Below are 16,799 nucleotides of genomic sequence, written 5' to 3'. Positions count from 1 at the left end.
ATTAAAACTTTATCAGTTATTTTTTCTTCAAGTGTTGCTTCTGCTCCATTCTCTCTCTTCTAGTCTTCTGCAACTCCAATTATGTCTATGTTAAACTTTTCTTACCTTGTCTCATATATATATAATATATGCATATAATTGTATATGTATATGTGTACATATATGTTATAGGATATATTGATATATACATTATATATAAATTATGTATATTATATTCTTTTAATATATAAATTCTCTGAATTTCAGTTTGGAAATTTTTTCTGACATATCTTCGATTTCTCTCTTCAGATATTTTTAATGTGATGAAAAAATGGTAAGAACTTAAAAACTATTTTTAAAAATGAAAACTCTACAACTGGAAAAAATACAATACACTAAGATTAGGAAATTAATAAATGGGTTTATCATATTACATACTTTTTTATCATCATTTTCTTCTAATTGCTCACTTACTCAACAAATATTTACTGGGTCCTTCCTATATTACAAGTGGTGATACAGTGGAGACCAAGACAGACACCAACTCAAGCCATATAAAGCTTACAATCTAGGAAGACAGATTGCCTCCTAGCTTTGTTTTGTTTTGTTTTGCCACAAAGGTTTTTTTTGAAAGGGGCAGTATAGGGTGTCAATTAGGCATACAAAGAGAGATAGAGCCTAATCTAATCTGCGGCACAGAAAGGGAAATTTTGATGAAGAAATGTTGTTGAGTTTAAGAACTGAAAGTTGAATTACAAGTAGATGAGGAAAGGTGTGAAAAACTGATCAGCGGGAACAGCATGTGCAAAGGCCCTGAGGTTAGACACACTCCAGTAAAGTTGGAGTAGAAAGTAGTAGAGAGCCCAGTACCAGATGAAACTGGAGAGGTAGGAAGGAGCAAAATTGTGAAGGGACACTTAGGATTTACATTGGCCCAAAGGACAATGGGAAATCTTTGAAATGTTTATGTTCTAAGCAAGAGAATAACATGATCAGATTTGCATTTTTACGCCTCTTTAGCTTCAGGGTGAAGAGCTGAACTCAGGGAAAGCTAGAATAAAATAGTAGTCACTATGCTATACAACTAAATCTAATATATTATTGTATGCCAACTATAATTGAAAAAACTCATTGAATTGTACAATGTAAATATAAGCAACTAATTGTCTATTATATTTCAAGAAAGCTGAAGAAAAGAAAAAAAAACATTTAGGAGGCAGTTGTCCAAGGGGTATTAGAAGTATAGTTCCACAGCCACCAAACATCTTTTCATTACTCTATGCTTAAAATACAACAGCAAGTTGATCCTCCTAATCCTTCTCATTTAATACAAAATTACTAGAAAGGTTTTTGTCACTCTTTCGCCATGTAATTCTCATTGAACTCTCTCACACAACCAATGCTACCTAGAAATATTGTCTATCAAACTTAAATCTCTCATTACATTAAGAAGTATATTAGATATTTTAAAAATATTGAGTGTGAAATTAAGTCTTTCCCTCACTAATTATGTGGGAAAGCATAATTGTGAAAAGGAGGTAGTATTTAGCTAAAAGATAAAAAGAATCAAGTTGGAAATTAAAATTTCATTCCACCTTTAATTATAGGCTCCTTTAGTGTGAGATTCATATAAAACTCGGAATTCTCCCTCAGCCTGGCTTTGAGAGTGCATGTGGTAGACATTCAGGAAATATGTAAAACTGAGACAACATAAACTTTTCTATAAATCAGACACTGGCAGAAGATATTGAAAACTCATATAACAAGCAAATAGATTAGTTTCCAGAAGAATATTAAACTTCAACAAATCTAGAAGAAAACTACCAGCTACAAACCTGCAATTCACAGAAAAAACACTAACAGACAAGAAACAACAGAGAAAAAAAAATGTTCTATCTCACTAGGAATAAGGAAGTGCATATAATGAGCACAATTTCATGCTAATGTGGACTGGCAAAAATGTTAGTGTGACAGTATCAAGTTTTGGTATAACTGACTAACCTCAAGCTGACAATTCCATTCTGGGGAGACCTCGTATATGCGTGCAAATGAGGAGGTAACAAATTACAAGGATGCTCACTACAGTACCATTTGTAATAGCAAAAAATTATGTGACATATCTACGCATAGAACAAAGGATAAGTAAATTATGGTATATTCTTATTTAATTTTATATAACAGCCAAAATGAATGATTATTCCGACATGAATAAATGTCCAAAATATTGGTAAACTGAAAAAACAAATATGCGGAATGACACATGTATGGAATGACAGCTTTAATAAACTTTAAGAACCACAAAAAACTCTACCATATATTTATGAAACTTGACATGTAGTAAAAGTATGAAAATGCAAATAGAATGAAACATTTCATCCCCAGGATAGTATAGAAACATTTCATCCTCAGGATAGTGGTTGTCTTTTAGGAGAGGGACAGAAATGAGATGAGGAAGGGGAACTACATCTGTAACATTGTTTCTTAAAAGATTTGAAGCAAAAGAAGGGAAATTTAAGATTTTTTAAATTTGAATGATAGGTACATGAATGTTTGTTACATTATTCTCTGTGCCCTTCTATACGTTTTGAACTTTTATTAAAACAACAATGAAAAAACCCTGAGTATTAAATTATGCCTAACGAAGGTAGTAAACATTCTTAATAATATGCGTCGGTATTAAATGTTGAGTCTATGATACAGGGCAGAAACATTTGGAAGTATTCTGTTTTCTGGCAGACTGAGAAATTTTTTTTAAGAGACTACATGAAGATGTTCACTGAGATGTGAGGTTACTTAATACATATTTTTCTACAGCAAAGTGAATGCAATTTAAACTTGAAATAATTCTTGAGACTTAGATAAGGATGGCAAATCTAGAATAATTATGAAAAACAGTACAAAAATGAAAGTTTTACTCACTTTTATCTGGCATACAAAAAAATTCTTACAGAAAAATCAAGAAGGCATTTAAATAATCCATAAAATTCAAAATTTCAATCTATATAATCAATTAGTAAGATCAAGATTGTATTACATAGTACTATTTATTCATATATGTGGGAAACATATTACATGTCAACTGTGCACAAGAGATCTAAGCTATTCAAACGAAAAATCGAGGAGGCAATAAATCATAGTGGATAAAATCATAGAGATAAGGTCAAAATTTTTCCAGCAAGCAAATGGTAATTTTTTGGGAGATACAGTATATATCTAAAAATGAAGAGCCCCAGGAACTGCATCCAAATTATATTCAATATTTTATTATTAAAGTGAAATATTTTTAAAGAAACTCAGGCTATCAAATGATCAAAAACTATACAACTTTCTATATATCTATATACTTGGAAAATACTATTGACAGGTCACAAAAATATTGATATCAAAATTTTTATTTGGAACCTGAAGTATATTTCCTGTGATGATACTGTTTCCCATCATAAATTACACAAAGTAATCTGAGACTAAATTCAGAGAGTTTACGTCAAACCGAATCCATCTACATTGAGATGTGCTCATCTAACAGAGAAAGCAAATAGCAAACATCATTTAAAACTACAACAGACTAGCTATCTATAATAAAATCCAAGTACGGTAAATATTACTTAATGAATTAACAAATATATTAGTTAGTTCATTCCTAAGTTGACCTGACATGATGGAGGAGTTATTTGTTCAACAGAAGCTAGGTGAATAGAAAAGATTTTTTTTCTATTTGCTGTATAAGCCTGAGTGCTTACGCCTTGGGAACCCATCCATATGGACATAGAGGTTCCTACAATTGTTTCGATTTTTAACTGAAAAGGTTTTTCTTCTTGATATATTTTAACTCGATTTTCAAGCTCTTCCAGGTATTAAAGCACAAAGAAACTATAGAGTTTATCTAAAAGAAACTTTGTATAGAGTAATACAGAAAAAAAATCAGTCATATCAGCATAAAGTATCCATGAATATGTGTATCAACTCATCAATTCCCGCTATGGGCAAGGGTTTCTTCTAATTTTCAATAAACAATATCATAAATGATTTTGTTGAAGGAACAAGATCTATACCACATACTGGCATAGATTTTCATTAGCAATGTTTTGGATAAAGATATTTGTACATAGATCTTTTTATTATAAACAAGCATACCCCAGATTACATGGGATTTCATATTCCCCTAACTTCGCTCTTTTGAATCATAGTAGAAAGCTCCCCTACTCCCAACCCTCCACCATCATAAACAAATAGGGCAATCCAGTGGCATAGAACAGTGTAAGTACTCTGCCATTCGTATCATGCAAGACTGAAGAAAATAATTCCTAAAAGCCAAAGGAAAAAAAAATCACAATCCCTTTTAGGAAATAATTATAAGATATAAAACAAGTAACACTCAACAAAAATTAGTTGAGAAGCATAGTCCCTACAGATAACTCTCACCAGATGAGGTTTTCCCAAAGCATCAGACTCAATTCAGAATTTGTAACCCTAGAGTTCTAGCGACTGTACATAGGGAAGTATTAAATCTGAATCAAGAAATTAGGCAATCATCTAACGAGCTCAGTGTCTAAGAAAGTACATAACCAGTATTATTCTAGGTTTATAGGAAATAAACTAATTCATTACAAGAAATTCATTAGGCCCTAACTCTTAGGGTCTTAGGGCTTGATTCTCTCACAGCACCATTCTTGAGAAAGACTGCTCTGGAAGCTGTTGGTTTGCACATAAACAGAAATAATTAATCATCAATGTGGCAAATCCATCATTACCTAATAAAAACACATTAAGTGTGGATTTCTGAAAACTTTTATTCTGTGAGCTCTTTGAATCCTCTGCTCAGAGCACCATTGAGAATAATTAGAATGTAAAGCTTTTCTGGCCCAAATGAAAATAGAAGCTAAAGAAAAAAAGAAAAAGGCAACCCATTGTTAAGTTTTATACATTCTTGTCTAAATAATTTCAGTAAATCACTAAATCAGGTGTAGATGAGAAGTTACGCAAGTCCAACATATCTGAAGTGACTGTCCCTCAAAGCCAGCTGAATATTCATCCAATACATAGATTTAACTCCTTTTAAGTACCAATAATTTCCTCCCATCTATGCCAAATGTTCCTATAGATTGACATGCTTTCTTGCACCAGGCAAGTTTCTAGCAGAACAGGAGACTAGAAGCCAAAGCATTAAATTAGCTTTCAGAAGCTTGTTTCCAACACTGTCTCAAGGTTCTTCAGGGCCAACCTCGTCTAGAAGTAAAACTATACAGTGGCTGCACCCTGGGGTGAACACACTGGCCTTTCTCTACTCCAGCACTGCATATGCCAGGGCACCCCGCCTAACAAATCCATAAATGCACTAAGTGAAAAACAGACATAGAAAAAGAATCTTCATGCTACTGAAAATATGGCCTGGCATTTGTAAAACATAGTTTTAGATAATATAATATATATATATATATATATATATATATATATATACACACACACAAATTTAGTGGAAAACTGAAAATGGATTTTTTCTCTTCTTTATAGATTTCTTAATTTGTCCTAAAACCTAAGAGTTTCCAAATAGTAACTATCAGGCTTCACGGATCCTTTTATTACATTCACAACTACACTGATAACTCCAGTGAGAAATAACAAATTCCCAAGTTACCTCAAGGACTTTTAAGACACAGTGTGAAGATATATTTTCATATGGTGAAATAAGGCTTTAATAAACAATAAAATTTTTAATGTGTGAATAAAATGTGGTCAAAATATAAGTCTACACTGAACATACGTGGAAAAGATATTTAATTGTAAAATAGAAAAGTAGACCAGAGTACAATTTTAAGGGTAATAGCTTCTTTATACAGTATAGGTAATCTAGAAGCGTTTTAGGGTTAAACATTTTCATAAAGCAATAAAACATTAAAAAATAAAGAAAAAAGGTTTGAAGTTATGTTTTACAAAAAAAGAATTGACGGAGTTTAATATCCATACATTCTGGAATTCAACAATATTGTGATGAGAGCAAATTACAGCACATACAGCTTTCACAAGAAAAAGGAAAAGTTATGGTAGACATATCCCATAGCATCACTATAGTACAAAAAGTTCTTGTTCTAGATACAAAAGCAATTTTTTTCCATAAGAATTTCCTGGGGGGGAATGAGTCCATGAAATATTTCAGACATCCATACGCTTTGAATTTTCCAAAAACATTATCTTAAAATTTAGTGCCTTAAAGTGCTTTCATGTGGAAATCATGATGAAAGGCACAGAATTCAGTTTCACGTCCCCACTATGAAATTTTCAAAAAAGAGCCTAGATTTTGCAGTTTGCAAATTCAAGTTATCTTAAAAGCCGCTCCTTCCAAGAACATTGTCATTCCGATAAAACCAGCTGCTAGCTTACTTAGTTGAGCTACAGAATAAAAGGGCTTTTATTTCCCCTAGTAACTTTCATCATCTTTCTGGGAAAAAATACCTTTGCAAGTGATGCATTTTGAAATTATAAAACATGCAGAATATGTACAAACACAAAGTTTAAAAAATATTTGCTTCATATACATGTAAATCTACTTGGATATAGCTGAAGTTGAACAAATATAAAAATCTGCTTTCTAAAAAATGTTTTCAGAGAATCTGAGACAACTTAAAGCTGTACAAGATTTCCTGGGAGAAATCTTCTCTTCATACAGAAGTTTATACCTACAGGAGTAATTCCAGCATCAGTCCACCACATAATTACTGCACATCATTTGGTCTAATCAACAACGATCACCTTCAAAACTGCTGTTTCTGAAAAATTAAGGTTCGTACTAAAATCAAAAAGAATTCACAAAAACAGTGGCTTATTGTGTTTTTGGATCTCTTCAACAATCTTTATCAACTCATTTGGAACTGTAAAAAAAAAAACAAAAACTATTTACAGAATTCAGTTTTAAATACATTTCACAACTTCTAATGTAAAGTTTTATGTTACAAGAATTCAGAGCTCATGGCTTAAGTCCAATTATCAATCGGTAGTCTCTTCTATTATCCTGTCTTCCCATGACTGCACCTTATTGTGTACAGTTCAAGATTGTATGCTTTCTTGACCAAAAGTAAACTCAAACTACATGTTCATTTCAATTAAACGGCTTCTTTATTAGTCTGAAGACGAGTCATAGCTTCTAATTTCTGTCTGTAGGCCTCTGCTTCCTGTTCTTTCTTTAGAAGCTGTTGTCGATATTTTTGTGCTTCTCTATTTGCTTCATCCAGCTGTTTCTGAAGAGCTTCTCTTTCCTAATTAAAAAAGAAAGTCTTTTCAATTTTTGTACAAAAACATGAACACATGCGTCCTTTAAATAAAAAAAATCTATAGTAGCTAAAAGTAGCCACGAATTGATATTTCCTAGATGTCTTGCCTTTTCAACCAGTTTGCTACTAAAGCTCCTAATTTTGTGCTCCACACTGTGCAATAAAGATTATAGTTCCTCACCTCAAGGAAATTATTTCCTAATTAGAAATAAGACTAACATAATGAACCCAAATTAGGTACTCCAAAAAAATACTAGTGAAGAGCTTTAAGAGGGAAACATATAACCATTATCTCTTTACATCTCTATCTGTGATATTTTTGTCTAAAGTTAATATTTATAAACAATATTTATTTAGCATCCATTATATGACTAAAAAAGGTGATTTCCAATAGCAAGCCTCAAAGATAGATTTTACAGATGAGGAAAATAATGCTCAGAGATGATACAGCTTTCTTATGGTAAACGAATAAGGGGTTGAGTTTATGAGATTCTAATATTACTGTTTTTGAAACTATCTTCCTCTATGATAACAAAGAAGATTCCTAATCTCTAAAAGAACAAGTTCTGGTCTAGATTAGTATTTCCTTAATTATACCACTTTACAAACCAATAAAATACTAATTTCTCTACTGTAACATAATAAATTATACAGGTATAAAATACATGAATTCAACATATTGAGAGCTGAAACAAATCTGTTCCAATGAAAATGGTATTCTTTCCCCTTCTGTCTCTATTCAGTTGCCTCACAAAAAAAAAAAAGAAAAACAAGAGAAAACATTTGATTCCATACCTTTAGTAAGCACATGGACAAAAGCTCAACTTGCACAGGCCCAAGCTTAACCTCATTACAAAGGCCCAGGACCTCTTAGCAGGGTGGTGGACCAAGGGTAGGACTATTAATCACAAGAAAGGCCAGGCTCACACTGGTCAAGACACATGACTAGAGGGAACTGAAGGCAAAGGGTCAGCAGCTTGCTGGGGAAGAGGACAGTATGAATTTCTTTTCTATCGTCTCCTTGACCCTTGTCCACTGTGGACACCAAAATGTTCCCTCCTTCACTATTCACACAGCCCACAAGGAGCATATTTAAGACTTCTGCCTTCTTGTGATACCACACTGGGAATGAAGCTAGATCTAACAGTTATTTTTCCCGTGGAGCCATCAAATGTGGGAGTGATTGATTATACAAGTAGCCTTCAAATCTTCCAATTACTCAAAATGTACAAGTAGGATAAAGGTGTGACCTTTGTCTCCAACTGAAGAAATGCCAAACACTACCCTGCCACCCTTTTCTTACCCACTTCTTACCCTTATACTCCAGGCAAGATGACAGAGTAGGAACAAATCAGAAAGGACACTCAAGAAATGAGCCTCATCTAAGCAGTCAACGCCAGTGTCCTGGCAATGAACTATGGAGGACTTTAAGTACATCAACGGGAAGGGTGGGAAATGGGTGCCGCTTCCCCAGGAGCCAGACCCCACCTCTGGCAGGAACACTCAGAGCCATCCATAAGTGTTTAAAAATTTTACATGTGTTAAGAAGATCCTTTGGTAGCCAAAGTTTTGAATATGGATAGAAAACTTGCCCTGATTTGGTGGAACAGATATTCCAAGGTATCTTCTGGTATTAGCTATTTATCAAGATTTAGAAACAGCAAAGGATTCACAATTGTTTTGGAATATAAACACAAACCAAGTAAGGTAAACAATCTAACAGTGAATACAGTTTAATACTATTTTCCTCATTGGATATTTTTATTTCAATCAGTAGAATATATCTTAATATAAATGAAAAGATAGCTCCCTTCTGCTACTAAGCCAAACAAAAAACTCATTTTACACTCTATTTCTTGAATAAATCTGTAAAACCTGAAATCTGTAAAACAAAGATCGATAGCACTACTCTTTGAATAAATTTAATCCTTAAGACTGAAAGCATAGTTAAACGTTATTAAGGGTTTTTTTTAAGTGTTTTCATTTTTTACTTGTCAGAAATATAGGTATTTGGGAAGAGAATCTTTTTGTCATCTCACTTTTCAAAACGAAAATATCTAAAAAGTTAAAAATAACACTTATTTTACTCAAAGAGATCCTTTTTCCAAATTTATTTGTCAAATATTTACTGAACATATAATACATGCAAGACACTTCCTTAACGCCAACAGTAATTTAGTTGTTTCATACATAAATAGTACAGCAGACTGACATTTGAGATTTATGTTTAAATAGATATGCCAATCCAATGGCTTTGACCTTTTGCAACAAAACCACAAAAAAAGGATTTTGATATTTTTTAAATAAATATGCTTTAGCTTACTAATATGTAGTACTAAAGAATTTTTCCTTTAACAGTATAATGTTGAAGAATTCCAAGAAAAATAAATCCTGATAATAATCAAGATTTGGTAGCAATAAAAAAAGGTATTTATCTTATACAACAATTCCAAACCCAAGCAATATATTAATTACATTAGGCAATGAAATAAGAGAGCAAGGAAAAACTTAAATTTGCTTCTTTACTTTCAAACAAGATTCCTGAATTCTGCCTCAGCTAGTAGCTGTTTTATCATTTTTAATATATAATTTTCTAATATTCAAATTTGTTTTACTTTAGCTATTATAAAGCAAAAAATTATTAGTGATTTTTTTTCTCTACCATATCTCAACATATAATTTTAGAGGATAATAATAGCAATTAACATTTACCACACATTTAGTATATGCCTACCATTGTGCTAGTCCTTCGCATGTATTCTCCTTTAAAGCTTAAAACATGCTGATAATGTAAATATTATTGTTTTCCTCTTTTTACTGATGGAGAAGCCAAGCCATAAAAGATTAAATAACTTGACTAAGATATAATCAGAAAATTATAAAATATAATTCAAACCTAAATCTGATTCTAGATCCATATTCTTAACCATTAAATGTTTTTTTTTAAAAGAGAGAAACTGGGCAAGATGTGTGAGCTGTCCATTTGCTTGTGCATAAGCATCAATTTTCTAACTGCCATGGGCCAAATATGATTCTGTTTTTATAAAGTTTTATCAAAGTACAGTTATATCTACTCTTTTCCAAATTTATCTGCTACAATAGCAAAACTGAGTAGTGAAAGACTGTATAGCCCATAAAGCCAAAACTATTTGCTATCTGACACTTTACAGAAAAAACTTTGCCTATTCCAGCCCTACAGAAAAAAAATTATCAGAGATAGGATTATAAAAATTTTAAATTTTGATGATCAAAAAGATATTCACTAATAAAAGGAAAAGACTGAAAAAAATCTCTATCAAATGAAACACTGTATAAAGTTTACAGAAACCAATTTTTAAAAGAACACTAAAGATCCCAATCTATCACTGGTTAAAAGAAACAAATAGTCTATAAAAATAAATCAATAAAACTTGCTAATAAACATATTCATCTCTAACCTCCATGGCAAAGAAAAGGTAAAACTATTTCCTGAATTCACACCACTAATAGAAAAAAAATCTGTTCCTAATGTACTAATTACATCTCTTCCCTCCTACATGCACAAAGAAAGTGTTAATTTCAATTCAGAATAGGCTATTTATGGAAGAAGTCCATAAACAGCACACTTCCTTCCTAATATATATTGTGTAGTAATACCTAAGGGTGATAACAAAACGATATACAGTGTTGCAATTTGGTCTTGTTCATACCTCTTCTCTAAAAAACAAACCTATTTCATTTCCTATATTGCTATAATGCAGATGTAAAAGCCACAACATTTACAATAAATTTTTTACAATTTAAACTGATTTTTCCAGAGACTATATGATAAACTTGTCCAATGTTAGCTGGGAAACTGTAAACACTAATTCTTAGCATTTTCTTTATTTTCACTCTGGTAGTAGTGGACACACAGAGAAAACCCAAACATGTTAGATTCTGTATAAAAAGTTAAGTTTTAAGTTCCTTTACAGGAGAGTTTCTCAATCTCAGCACTGACGTCTTGGACCAGATAATTCTTTATTGTGGGGGTCCGTCCTGTACATTGCAGGATGTTTAGCAGCATCCCTGGCCTCTATCCACTAAATGTAGAACCCACCTAGCTGTGACAACCCAAAATGTCTCCAGACATTGCCAAATGTCCTGTGGGGTCAAAACTTTCCCAGAGAACCACTGCCTTAGAGAAACTTTTTGGATGAATGGCCAAACTATCACTTAGAGAGGAGTATAAAATCTGCCACAAGACAATTCTATTGGTCATCTAAGGAAACAAAACCAGTTCATATATTATACGAAAATAATTACGAGGGGTCTCTCTTTATTCTACACCTCCAGCCCACCTCTACCATCTAAACTCACTGTTTCAAGGTCTCTCAGTAGTGGCTCTAAGAAATCACACAATCTCCGCTTGAACATTTCTGGTGATGGAGAATAAGATTTCCATTACCAGAAAGCTCTAATTCCTAAAAAAAAAAAAAAAAAAAAACACTCTCTTTATACCAAGCTAAAACTCCATTTCCCTGAAGTTCTACCTTCTTGGTTCTAGTTCATTTATATACCTCAATTCATACTTTCCTGTTATTTGCAATTGTTCTCCTTGGTCTCTGAAAGACAGAGGAATGAAGTGGAATTCTGAGGAAAACAGCAACTCTCACTGGCTGTTAGGTAAATACAGGTATAGACTATACAGTCAATGTTTTGAAAATACAATTTGTTGAACTGGGTAGGTTTATGTTTAATAAAAATTCAAGTAATTTAAAAAGTTTTATTAAATAGTTAAAGCAAAGTACACAACAAAAATATTTTTTACCTTATATGCCAGGAAAAAAAGATTCTCTGACATACTAGAAAAAGATACTGAAAAGATCAGTTTTACCAAATATTCTGGCTATACCGTGAATCAGATAATCTTTTTAATTCAGTAACATATTCTTTGTGATTGTGGCCAAAGATATACCAGTCGTACATTTAAATGAATTTGGATGAAGACATTTTCTAATTTTCCTCAGATTATGTTGCCTTTTAGTGACTTTTTCCCCCAAATCCTCTCTTTTCTATGCTAACAGAAACCTTAAATATTCACCAACATTTACTATTCACATATATCAGATATTATGAGTATGTATATAATGAGTATGCTTTTTCAATTCTCATAAAACTCCAAAATAACTTTTTGAATAACTTTATTTTCATTTGATATGTTAATATCAAATTTCGGGGACATGATTTTATTTACGGTCATGTGAGAAAAAATGCGAAGTTATCATGGGTTGGTTACACTTACACACTGGTTTACAATCACAGTCTAACTAGGGAGATTAAAAAAAGTTGAAATCCCACCAATAGTTAGTCTAAATTTAATTTCCTCAAAGGACTTAATAGTGAAATAAGCAGTTGTCTACAGTTTTTTAATAAATAACCCAGTTCACAAAATCAGCCTTTTTTAAAAGGATCCTCCAACCCAAATAGGCATTTGCATTTTACTTTTGAAAGAAAAAAATTTTTTAGTCAATATATAGTGATATTTCCTTCAGTGAGTTGTGAGAATGATGCATGTAAATTAATGAAAAATAAAGGATGGAGTGTAAGAACCAAAGACATTCCAATGTTACCAGGGTGACAGACTTTGTTACAAACAAATTCTTCACTCATTCATTCATTCATTCAATATTTATTTATTGAGGGCTTGCTAGATGTATACGGCAAAAATTAAACAAAAGAATACTAAGTACTCTCATTCTGTATCAAAACAACACTGTCAGTAATAAATATATGACAAAAAAATAAAGGCAATTGAATTTATTTTGGATGACTGCAGCAAAACACACCGGGCAAAAGACTCCTTACTTCTATTTCTGCAGATTCCACCCGGTTTTCAATTATTTCGATACATTGTCTCTTAGCTGGTGGTTCTTCACTTATAACAGTTTCTTCAGCAATGTCTGTTGCTGGTACTGTTAATACTAAAATGAAAAAAAAGTATACATTACTTAATTTTCAGAAAGGTTTAGTAGAAATAAAACTGGTTGACACTGTTCATGCAACTCATCTAAAATATATTCCAAAACAATAAATTCAAAACACTGATTTGCTTTCTATGAGGATGTCTGTATTTGTCTTCACTCTCTTGTTTTTTTTTTACTAAAAATCTCTTTGTTTAAAGTACCTATTTATTTTTAAAAATTATTTATAGATAATACATTCATATGTCTCAAAATCAAAGCAATATTTAACAAGCATATTTTGAGAGGTTTCACTCCACTCCTGCTAACACAATCACTTTTATTTCTGTATTGTTCTGGTGTTATTTACGTAAAAACACCAACATACACTCTCATTTTCCTTTCTAACACAAAAGGTAGCATACATACAAAACATAGATACACTGTTCTGCAATTCCTTTTTTCACTCCATACATCTACAATATCTTTCATCACTACAAAGATTTCTTTTATTTAGTTGCGTAATATTCTGCTATATGGCAACACCATTTGAATGTCATCTGTTTATAAACTTTGCTTGTTTTTCTATTGGGTTGTTGTATTTTGTTCCAATTTTTAGTTATCTCTTTATATAAATGTAAATATACAGAGAGAGGCAGCCCTTGCTCCGCATAACATTGCAAGACCATAAAACAACTATGCAAGCTGAAACCATGCAAAACAATCTTAATAGCCAACTGGGAAAACTGTAATTGTTCCATAGCCTTTAATGTTTTTTGTCATTTATAAATGTAAACAGAAATGAAAAAAGTAAAACTAATGTGTATTTAGTGCAATGTAATTTAAAACATTAGAAACAGAATTAAAGTGTTGTATTTCTTTTAACTCATATCATATTTTGTTACACTTTAAATTAATGCAAGAAGAATCTAAGAACCTTTTATCTGTTTCACTGGACTGTCTACATAGTGTATATATTCGTGTCATTTACACATTTTGACTTATAGAGTCTTTAAAAGTTTAATATTTGGTTAAGTTCCTCTTATTGTTCTTCTTTTTCATAGTTTTCCTTATTCTTCGTCCCTCCTCTCCTCAACAATATAAACTTTAGACTCTATTTGGCTATTTTCAGAAAACGATCTGTTGATCTTTGTTATGGGATGAACTGTGTCCCCTCAAAATTTGAATGTTTAAGTCCTAAACCCCAGTACTTTAGAATATGACTGTGTTTAGAGATAAAGAGTGTAAAGAGGTAAATAAGGTAAAATGGGGTCATTTGGGTGGGTCCTAATCCAACATGCCTGGTGTCGTTATAAGGAGAGACGATTAGGACACAGACAACACACACAGCCCAGGGACAACCAAGTGAAGACATAGGAGATGGCTAAGGGCAGCTATCTGCAAGCCAGAGAGAGGCCTCAGAAGAAACCAAACCTGGCAACACTGTGACTTGAACTTTAAGCCTCTGTTAAGTCACTCAGTCTGTGGTATTTTGTTATGGCACCCCTCGCAAACTAATAGTCTTTTTTTCATAACATGTTACATTTATAAATTAACTCAGGAAGTACTGAGAGCTTTATGATAGTGAATCTTCCCGTTCAAAACCATGAGTTTCTTTCCATTTGTTCATCAATGAGATTAGTTTGTCTGTATAAATGTCAGGTTTTGAAAACAATGTTATATCTGCTTTATATAAATACCTTGAAAGTTTTCTTCTTTTTTATACAATTAGAATTAGTTCTTTAAACTTAAAGCTTTGTGAAAGCACCTGGGCCTGATACAAATCTTGGAGGAACAATCAGCAGATTTCTGCAGGAGAAAAGCCTTTCAGGCTTCACACGTCAAGGGTTTCCTCCTCTAAATGCTACTGTGACAAACTCTATCCTTGAGATCTGGTCTCTCTATAGTGTCACACCTCCTCTGTCACTAAACCAAATCTAGTTTAGGAGAACTTCTACCTCCAGCCCTTCCCTTTCATAATTCCTTCACTGACCATGAAAAGATACGGTCTTCACAATCCTAGTCATTTTCTAAAAGGTATGTGTGTGCACATACTTTTTTATTTCAGGACTGGGTGCAAGACAGTGCTCAGAATTTTCTGCACCTTTTCTTTCTGCTTCCTCCAGTATTCATGCCCTATTCTATCTTAGCCTTGCTTGAAGCACTTCCTACTCAAACTGGGCCCTGTCTTTCTGGGAGTGTACATTTATTGCTGATTTCTGAGCTCAATCCTTTTCTTTACTTGATGTACTATTGTGAGTTTTCATGAGAGTTCTCTTGCCCTGGCTATAATGGACTTAGATGTTTTTAGCAGCACTTAAAATATGGAGTTTTGCATTTTCCTCAACCTTTTAGTTTTACTGAAAATACAGTTGGGGCTTCTATTTCATCCATCTTATTGTTCTCTACAGTTTCCAAGAAAGAAATGGGAAAATTATCAGCAAAGCTGCTAAAAGTTGCCACCACATTCCCACTTCAAGTCTTCAAGTACTTCTTTTTAAGTAGCCTTTCTTATATGGTACTTTTAAAAGCCCATATATTTTTCTGAATTGCATTAAATGGACTAGGAAATTATTGTCCAATGCTGATTTTGAATTATTTATTTAAGCTCATCTTCCAACTAGGATGCCTTAGAGACAATTCCTTTTTCCATCTAGTATATACTCAGAGAAAACAAGCTAATTTTAATATTAGCCTAAGCAAATAAAATTAGGCAGTTAAATCTGTTGCAAAGGGTTATAAAAATATAATTTAAGGCAAAGATAAATGCTTTGAAAACATATTACAATTTCCTGCAAATTGAGCACACACACAAACTTTATACAAATGCCTACTACCAACCTTGTTGTCCATCTGGCATGGTCACGATGATGGGCTGACCTATTCCACTGGTTGGAATGGAATGCAAATTTCCAAGCTGAATTCCATCTGTAACTATTGTGATGACTTGCTGACCCCCTGAACTAACTACTTGCTGAATTGCACCATCCACAGATTCTGCAGTAACTACTTCCTCTGTAGCCACTACTGGAAAAAAATATATATATGCAAAAATCAGTGAACATATATAAAAGAAGTTTCTTCATGCTTTGTTACCTGTGTTTTCCCTGCTTCTTTCTTACACAGAAAAGCTTTTACATGGTTTTAAATTTTAGTCTCCAGTGATGCAGTATATAGCTATTTAAACAGTTTATTACAAGTCACAATTTACAGTAAGTGAGTTCTAACTATCTATACATGTATGTGTTTAAATAAATAGTTCTTCTTCATTTAGTTAGATGATGTACAAAATTTTAAGGTCTACTAAGATCACAGATTTGACAAAGTTTACATCTGCTTAATAAAACTCCACAATCCAAAAGAGAATTTTGTACGTGGTTATATTCCACTTACATTTACATATGAGTTGATAAATAATTCCATATTCAATGAAATATCAAAACGTATTTTTTCAAATAGACAGAAGAAACAGTATTCTCTTTTTGGATTGTGTGAGCAAAGGTTGCCTTGATAGTAAGTGGAATACAGATCTGGTACTGTTTGCTGGTGAATAATACAATATATTAACATTTATATCAATAAAATCCAAAACTATGCTCTTAATACTTTATGGAGGGCTCAGGGAGGACTCTGG

At 32.5% G+C, this 16,799-nt stretch overlaps 1 protein-coding gene across 7 annotated transcripts in view; it reads right to left on the bottom strand.

Moving 5' to 3' along the window:
• Positions 1-5,737: 5,737 nt before the first annotated feature.
• GABPB1 (GA binding protein transcription factor subunit beta 1) overlaps positions 5,738-16,799 on the bottom strand; it is a 56,567-nt gene continuing 45,505 nt past the window's right edge. For 4 of the 7 annotated variants that reach the window (XM_039889072.1, XM_039889074.1, XM_039889070.1 and 1 more), the window contains exons 7-9: positions 16,007-16,192; positions 13,071-13,186; positions 5,738-7,229 (exon numbers count right to left, since the gene is read on the bottom strand). In XM_039889072.1, the coding sequence (XP_039745006.1) occupies positions 7,077-7,229; positions 13,071-13,186; positions 16,007-16,192 (455 nt within the window). In that variant the 3' untranslated portion in view covers positions 5,738-7,076. Of the gene's footprint in view, positions 7,230-13,051; positions 13,187-16,006; positions 16,193-16,799 lie in introns of all 7 variants that reach the window. The other 3 variants (XM_039889068.1, XM_039889069.1, XM_039889071.1) reach the window with 2 other exon arrangements.

This window comes from Pteropus medius, unplaced genomic scaffold (genome assembly GCF_902729225.1).
Source record: "Pteropus medius unplaced genomic scaffold, Ma_sr-lr_union100, whole genome shotgun sequence".
Lineage (NCBI taxonomy): Eukaryota > Metazoa > Chordata > Mammalia > Chiroptera > Pteropodidae > Pteropus > Pteropus medius.
This window is presented reverse-complemented; position numbering and strand designations above follow the sequence as displayed.